Here is an 8,666-nt window from a genome sequence, read left to right as displayed (position 1 = left end):
AGTCCCAGAAAATTCAGATTCCCCGTATATTGGAAGATTTCCTTTTCATGGATAGAAAGATACTCAATGTTTTGCGATTAAGAGGAGTCATTTCCTTCCTGATAACCTGGCTTGATAATCTCAAAACTTCTAACTGTCCCCACTTGTTCATTTCTTTTTCCCTGTCTCTGCTCAGTGGTCACAGGGATGTTAAAGATGTACCCTAGGTGGCATAGAATAAGGGAAGGAAATTAACATTTATGGAGTACCTCCGAACATGAATTTCACCCACCACAGAGGGGTGAAAAGCCTGATTTGGGCCCTGTCCCCATTCCCCTTCCCCTCCATGTGTGATCCCGTATCCTGAGCACTTAGGATGGAGGACTCTGCTCTGGCTGAAAGAACCCTAAGCTCATTTCCCCAGAAGAAACCATCATGAAGTTGTATCTGATTGGGTGACACCTTCCTAGGCAGAGAGGTGATCTCTGAGCTCAGCCAAAGAGGAGAGCTGGTGAGAACAATGCCCAAGGCCAGTTCATGTTGCTGTTTCCTGATTTTCATTGATACTCCATCTCAAAGTTTTGTGCCAAGGCTCTCAACGGCAATTGGAAGGTGGATAATCTGGCTGCATTCTGTTCCTGTGTGTAAAGAGCTAGAGCCGATCCCTTTGAGCACTTAAGTACTTAGTCCTATAGTCCTCATCAAACACTTATAAAGTACAGTCATTATATCCATTTTACAGATCAGGAAACTGAGGCTCAGAGAAAGAGTTTACGTCCAAAGGAGCAAGAAATAAAATTCATTTTCTCATTGTGTCATGCAATTTCCCAAAATAACCTGCTCTAATTCAAGAGATTCCTACTTTTCTATGAAGCAAAAGATGATCAGAAAGTACCAGCCCCCGAGAACAAAGGACAGAAGTGACAATAGCCAATGCTGAATGACAAGTCTGAATCAGTCCTTGAATTTATTTAAATCCATATGGGAGATATACTTAATAATCTTCAGAAGAATGAAAATCATATTTGGAAGAATGAAAATTTGAAGTTGAATTAACTTTTATCCTGAAGGTGATACTGGCTGTTTGATAAAACTTTCCCTACCCTATCAATATTTGGGAAGGTCTAATCTGATTCTTCTATAGGTGTGTCTTTCCAAAACTAGCTGGCTATTTCAGTGGTTGGCGTGCTAGAGCCAGTTCACACTGGCTCTGGTGAACTGCTTGTACCTATCTATTTCCAATTCTGGTAGCTTGAAATAGGCCATAGTGGGAGTACTGACACCATGGAAGTCAGTCAGTAAACTAAACAAATCAGCATGCTCCCTCCTTTTTCCCCCTTCCTGAGAGCTGGTTATTAAACATTTATCCTTACATCTTAGACTATTGGTCTTTTTTTTTTTTAGACTATTGGTCTTAATCATAGATATCTGGTAATCTGACAGCATCAGTAACACTGAATATGTCCAAGCCAGGCTAGTTTTCTTAGAAGTATGATTCTATGTCATGACATCAGTATAACTGAAAACTGGCACAGAGGATATAGTGTGCAAAATGTTCCAGACTATTTTTTGTTGTTGTTGTTGTTGTTTTTGTTCCAGACTATTAACTCACTGTAAGCATAGGGTTTCTCAGAAACTTTCAAGAGAACTCCTGTAAACTCCTTCCAGATCCTCGGGGGAAGCCAGGAATAATTATTCTCCTGAGAATATTACAGAAGAAAAAAGAGGAGGAAAGGAAGACACATTCATCAAGAGAACCCATTAAAATGTTCTCCAAAAATATCTTTAATATTTCATGTGAAATCTGAGCATAGGCAATTTTTTTTTGTATAAATAAAAAGGTAGAATCAGGCTAAAATGTCAGAGGAGAAATGAACTTTAACAGACACACTGAAGATTAGGAAATGTGAAGGAGGGGGTTGATCTGGGATCTTGCATGGCCACTTCTCTTTGGATTTTCATGTTCCAGCTCAAAAAAACATAGCTACAATACTTAACATACGGCTGATGGGAGGAAGGGTAAATAAAATGGTATACTCATTTCGGAAAGATGGCAGTTTTTAACATTTATAAATATTTTACCCAAGGGTAATAAAAGCTGTATGTATGCACAAAGCAGCTTTATTCCTAACAGTCCCAAACTAGAACTATCCAGTAATAGGACATTTGTAATATATTCACATATTGGAAGAATGGATTCAGTATTTAAAATAAATGAATTCTGCAATAATACGGTGTGTCTCAAAAAGTGGAGCAGGGACGCCTGGGTGGCTCAGCAGTTGAGCCTCTGCCTTTGGCTCTGTGTGTGACCCTGGAGTCCCAGGATTGAGACCCACACCCGGCTTTCTGCATGGAGCCTGCTTCTCCCCCGCTGCCTGTGTCTCTACCTCTCTCTCTGTGTCTCTCTGAGTAAATAAATAAAATCTTAAAAAAAAAAAAAGAGTTGTGGAGTAAAAGAAGTAGAAACAATATGCACTTTATTTTTTAAAAATATTTTATTTATTTATTCATGAGAGACAGACAGAGAGAGAGAGAGAGAGAGAGAGAAAGAAAGAGAGAGAGGCAAAGACACAGGCAGAGGGAGAAGCAGGCTCCACGCAGGGAGCCGGATGTGGGACTCAATCCCAGGCACTAAACCGCTGAGCCACCCGGCTGCCCCAATATGTTCTTTATTATTCCATTTGGATGAGATTCAAGAACAGCCAAAACTAACCTCTGGCGATCGGAAGCGGTTGCCCCTGCCTGGTGTTGGAAGGATGGGCTGGGAAGGGGAATGAGAGAATGTGCTGGGGTGCTGCAAGGGTTCTAATACTTGATTGCAATGGTGCTGTGCACTTAAGATACATGATGAGTCTTTTATTAAATGTAAATTAAATCTCCACCGAAATAGGCACATATGTATAACTGTAAACAAATACACGTACCTAAATTTCTAATCTAATTAAGGGATCAATTGCAAGGACACAGGCTCCCCGCAGCGCACTGAATTTCACATTGTCTCTCTGCCCTCGGAATACTTGGACGTCGCGCTTTCCAAAGGAGGACTCAGGCTTCAGGGTGATGCTGCAAGCTGGAACCTTGTGCAATCACCCCCAGGTCACTTCCCTCTAGCTCGCTGACTTCCCATTCCTGACACAACGCCCCATCCAGTCATCCGCGCCCAGGACAGGAGAAAGTTGGGGAGGCAGGTTCAACCTGGCGGGGAATTCCTCTCCCCCGTACGCCTCCCACCCCCGGGCTGCGGCGGGTCACAGCCTGTGGGGCATGAATCAGCCTGGCGCGCTCGGCACCGGCACGCTCCGCCCCGTCCGGGGTCGGCGGACGCTCACCCTACATAAAGCAGGCACCCAGCGCGTCGGCACCCAGGCTGCCCGGAGGCCGGACTCCGCGCACCCTCTTCCCGCCGGCACATCCCAGGAACGCCCCCCCGGAGGGCCGCGCAGACCCGACCGCATGGACCCCGCGGGCCCCTTCGGGGTGTTGCTGCTGCCGCTGCTCCTGATGGGGACCGCGCTGGGCGACGGTGGTGCGGGCGCGCCAGGTATCGGCGGGGTCGGGGCCCCCGTCTCAGGGGCGCGGGGGGTCCCCTGCGCCCGCTGCCTGCGCCCCGCTCTCCCGGGGCCCCCGTGGCACAGGGCGTCCAGGAGCCGCGGGAAGGGACCCCCGGGCCGGAGCTTGTACTCTCCCCCCGCGACCCCCCTGGGCTGAGGCCCCCGGGGAGCAGCTGGCTTCCCGGAGACAGGCGGCCGCCCTCCCGTCCCTCAGGCTCTGCCTCTGGTCCTGCAGGAGGAAACAGCGCGGAGACCTGCCTCCTGCCGCCCGACGTGGGGCCCTGCCGGGCCCTGATCCCCAGTTACTACTACGACAGGTACACGCAGAGCTGCCTCCCCTTCACCTATGGGGGCTGCCGGGGCAACGCCAACAACTTCGAAACGTGGGAGGCCTGCGATGAGGCTTGCTGGAGGATTGAGAGTAAGTTGCGGCGGGCAAGCTCCGGGCTCTTGCGCGCCCCTTGCGCAGAAGGGCTGCTCGTAAACCCCATTTCCCAGATCCCGTTTTCTGCAGTGAGCTTTAGCCTGCATCCTTCCCAGACATTAAGTAAGGCTCACTCATTATTTCCAGAAAGTACTCACAAGTTGACAGGGGCTAACGAATCTCTCGCCTAAGTGGCCTTCATCATAATTCAGAGGGTCTGTGCAGGTTCAGGGCAAGGGTTCGCTGTAGGGCACAGTACTGCAGGGGGTACATAGTGTGTTAGGTGCTGCCCAAGTACTTTTCTTTATCATTAGTTCTGAGCTGATGGTTTTTGTGCCTCCTTGAGAGCACCGTTTCCTCAGTGCCCATTATCCGTCGATCTGAAATACTGTCAGCGGATTTTATTGTTAAAGTGTGGTTTAGCTTAACCTTCACTTTAACTTTTGTCCCGATGCCCAAACATGTTTTGGGTTAGTAGAGGGATATAGTGGAGATTCATGATCATGGTTTTTATTTCATTTAAATCGTATTTACTGTATCTGTTGAGGCCAGTAAAAAGACATGAGACTCTGCCATTCAAGGAGCTAAGCCAAGGGAAAATGTGTATTCCCGTGAGTAAGTTTGATTAACTTCACATGTAGAAAAATGAGGAGACCCCGAGAGAACAGAGAGTTTCCACTGTATCTGGCTGACTCAGGTCTGGAGCCACTATTTAAAAAAGAGCTAAATAACTGGATTAATGAAAAGTCTTTTGGGGGATTTACTATCCCAGGACAAAATGTGATACTCTTATCTCCCCAGTTGTTTCTGGAAAATACAGTAGTTTTGAAGTAATACTAAGAAAGCTAATTTTTTTTTAAATTTTATAAATTAATTTTTATTGGTGTTCAATTTACCAACATACAGAATAACACCCAGTGCTCATCCCGTCAAGTGTACCCCTCAGTGCCTGTCACCCATTCACCCCCACCCCCCGCCCTCCTTCCCCTCCACCACCCCTAGTTCATTTCCCAGAGTTAGAAGTCTTTATGTTCTGTCTCCCTTTCTGATATTTCTCACACATTTCTTCTCCCTTCCCTTATATTCCCTTTCACTATTATTCATATTCCCCAAATGAATGAGAACATACACTGTTTGTCCTTCTCCGGTTACTGTGGCCAAGTTCAAAAAGGGTGTTGCCTGAGTTCTCCTCTGGGATTTTGATGGAATCTTGTCTCACATTTAGATCTTTCATCTATTTTGAGTTTATCTTTGTGTATGGTGCAAGAGGGTGGTCCAGTTTCATTCTTCTGCATGTGGATGTCCAATTTTCCCAGCACCATTTATTGAAGAGACTGTCTTTCTTCTAGTGGATCGTCTTTCCTCCTTTATCGTATATTAGTTGACCATAAAGTTCAGGGTCCACTTCTGGGTTCTCTGTTCTGTTCCATTGATCTATATGTCTGTTTTTGTGCCAGTACCACACTGTCTTGATGAACACAAGAGAAAGCTAATTTTTGACTGACATTGTTTTATGCCCTCCTTTTTCTAGAAGTTCCCAAAATTTGCAGGTTGGAAGTCAATGAGGAGCGGTGTGGAGAGAAGAAAGAGGAGTATTTCTTCAATCTAACATCCATGACATGTGAAAAATTCCTATCTGGCGGTTGTCACAGCAATGAGAACAGGTTCACGGATGAGGCTACTTGTATGAACTTCTGTGCACCAAAGAAAGGTAAGTACTATTTTTTGTGGGGCTTCTATTTCATTTCTTTAAGATTTTAGGATGAAAAAAAGTCAATAATTTTATGTGTAATTGACATGGCTTGTGTTCCCGTGATTTCACATATAGGAGGATTCAATCTTAACACTATTGCCCTGTGAGGGAGTGTTATTATTCCCATGTTACATCTGAGCATACAGGCTACCAGAAGTTAATGACTTGCCAAATTCTCAGGGCTGGAAAGTCATAAAGCCACGTATGATTTAAGTTTCTGCTTCCTGTTCTAAATGGTTTCTTCAGAACTATTTCTCATCTACTCAATTTACACACAAAAATTACAGTATTCTGGGGGTGCATGGGTGCCTCAGTCGGTTAAGTATCCGACTCTTGATTTAGGCTCAGCTCGTGATCTCTGGGGTTCTGGGATTGAGCTTCAAGGTGGCCTCCATGCCCAGCATGGAGATTGATATTCTCTTTCTCCCTCTCCCTCTGCCCTCCCCCCTCTGCTTGCTCTCTCTCTTTCTCTCTCAAATAAAAAACAAAATCTTAAAAAAAAAATCACAGTATTCTGAATGCCATGACCTCAGGTTTGTATGGAATCACTTGTGTACAGATGTTAAGATGTGAATCTTGAAAATTTCTCTCTAAAGTTTTTGGTTAGATTTCTACAACTTTTAGTAATTATAAACTGCAGGACAAAGAGATCTCTATTCTTCTCTTTTCTGCTCTGATTTCTTTCCCCACATCCCCACACCCTCAGTCCCTGAAATGATACGTTACTTGGGCAATATTTTTGCAGAGAGACATAATACAGGCATTTTCCCTAGGCATATTAGAGACACATACATACATCAAGAAATAAGGAAAATCTTAAACAAGGAATCTTGCTTTGGCAGCGACTTGAGGAAGCTCTGTATGTACCTCTGTGGTCAACATGCAAAATCTTGAGTTAAGGAGGAGGTGGTTGTTGCTGGTGTTTCCTTAAATTTTTTTTGTATAAAGGTAAATGTCCTAGTGGCGACTTGGAATTTAGATACATGTATCCTTAAATAATGATGGAAGGAGAGCTGATAAAAACATTTAAAATAAACCTACCAACAAGTTTACTGAAGCATGTCATATACCAACCCTTGATACATTGCCGATTTCTGCCTGACCATATCTGATTTTGGGTTTAATTTATTTACACATTCGAATGATACAAGGACATAGCTTCAGAAGAAATTGTCTCCAGTTTATAAAAATTTTAGAATCAGCAAACTATGGCATGTAAGCTTTCTTGAGAATCGAGGCACACTTTTTAAATGGTTTAGTATGATATTTAGAATTCAGAATGAAGCTTCACTGGGATTAGATTTTCTTCAGTCAGTTCAGTAATCATCACAGTTTATTAATTTTGGTATTTATTGCATTTCTAATTTTATTTTCTTTTTCATAAAGGTCCATCGTTTTGCTACAGTCCAAAAGATGAGGGACTGTGCTCTGCTAATGTGACTCGCTACTATTTTAATCCCAGACATAGAACCTGTGAGGCCTTTGCCTATACTGGCTGTGGAGGGAATGACAATAACTTTGTTAGCATGAAGGACTGCAAAAATGTTTGTGTAAAAGGTAGTGGATTTTCTCATATTCCATTTTTAAACTAATTTTATAAAGAATTCATAAGCACAATTATATTTTATGTATCCATTTTCCTAATAGCAGATTACCATTTCTAGACTACTTGTACATGAATAGCACTTTAGTACTGAACTGTTTTATTTAATGCTTCTACTGACTAGCTACAACAGACTGTAGCTGTATCCTTGCATTTTAAAGGTAGAAAGTCATTAACTTGAGGGGACAGTGAGTAAAACTGACTTTATGATCATTAAAAATTGTTGAGGTGAGTTTGTAAGCATATTGGAAATGTTGATTTAAAGGGAGTCTATAGACTGGAGATATACTTATTTTTATTTTGTTGACTTTAAGCTTTGAAGAAGGAAAGGAATAAGAAGATGACAAAGCTTTTCTTGGTGAATAGAAGGCTGAAAAATTGGAAGAAGCAATCTTAACTTTTTCCCCTATATGTCATCTTGTGAATGCTATCGCCTCTATGATTAGATCTGAAGAATAATATGGCAACATGGGTAAATAAATCATTAATGATTTATTCACCAGTTTTTATTGCTACAGGTTACTTTTTTGTGTATTTTTATACATAACTAGCTGCTATTCAAATGTGAATCTACTATTTTTAATTTACTGTTCACCTATGTTTTATGAAGTTGAATTCTTGCTGTGCATAAAGGTATACAAGCAAATATGACTCACCCAGTTCTTGGGGTTGCTTTTCCTGACTTCAGAAGGTGATAATAACTGAAAAGCATAAGACAATATAATCATGTTCTCTTAACACATGATCATAAAAAGGACCAGCAAACACATTTCATTTTGCATATAAACGGTTGGATTATATTTTAGGTCCAAGGACCTAAAACTTGCAGATTTACCAACACTTTAGAAAATATTACAAGTGCTATTATGCAGACATGACTAACTTCTGTTTGTACTGTGTCATTTGGAAGATAATAAACTATATTTTTTGAATAAAAAGTTAGTAAATTTATTAAAACCAGAAATGCTTTATTCTGGGGATAAGATTCTTTTTCTTTATCTACTTTTCCACCCATGTATCCCCACTCACATGTATGTATTTGTTTATATATATAGATCTTACATTACTTTGTAAGATATAATAGATTGGAGGCCACTAAAATTGTTAAAATTTTTGAAGTGTTCAAGGCATTTATTTATATTACACCAGAGAGCATGCATGAATTTAATAATATAAATTCCACTACTGAATTATTCTTGATAAAATGATCATTCCAGTTAAATGGTTTTCTTCTCTTTAATAAAAATACTTTTTAAAATTCCTACATTTTCATGGCAAGATTAATATGTTTAAAAGTATGCCTCCAATCTAGCAAAATTTTAAGTGCATTGCCCTTTGCTTGAGCAATCCCTCTTT

The 8,666-nt window shown here is 41.9% G+C and overlaps 1 protein-coding gene across 2 annotated transcripts; it reads left to right on the top strand.

Annotated features, from left to right (window-relative positions):
- Positions 1–3,228: 3,228 nt before the first annotated feature.
- On the top strand, positions 3,229–8,424 carry TFPI2 (tissue factor pathway inhibitor 2). Of its 2 annotated transcripts, none has more exons than XM_055307595.1 (5): positions 3,229–3,520; positions 3,766–3,951; positions 5,486–5,665; positions 7,094–7,264; positions 7,625–8,424. In XM_055307595.1, exons 1-5 carry the CDS (start codon positions 3,244–3,246, stop codon positions 7,705–7,707), a joined length of 897 nt encoding a protein of 298 aa, XP_055163570.1. In that variant the 5' UTR covers positions 3,229–3,243; the 3' UTR covers positions 7,708–8,424. The 2 variants fall into 2 exon arrangements, with proteins under 2 accessions (XP_055163570.1, XP_055163569.1); XM_055307594.1 differs by having other exon boundaries at positions 3,745–3,951.
- Positions 8,425–8,666: the final 242 nt, after the last annotated feature.

Source organism: Nyctereutes procyonoides, unplaced genomic scaffold (assembly GCF_905146905.1).
Source record: "Nyctereutes procyonoides isolate TBG_1078 unplaced genomic scaffold, NYPRO_anot_genome, whole genome shotgun sequence".
NCBI classification, from domain to species: Eukaryota; Metazoa; Chordata; class Mammalia; order Carnivora; family Canidae; genus Nyctereutes; species Nyctereutes procyonoides.
This window is presented reverse-complemented; position numbering and strand designations above follow the sequence as displayed.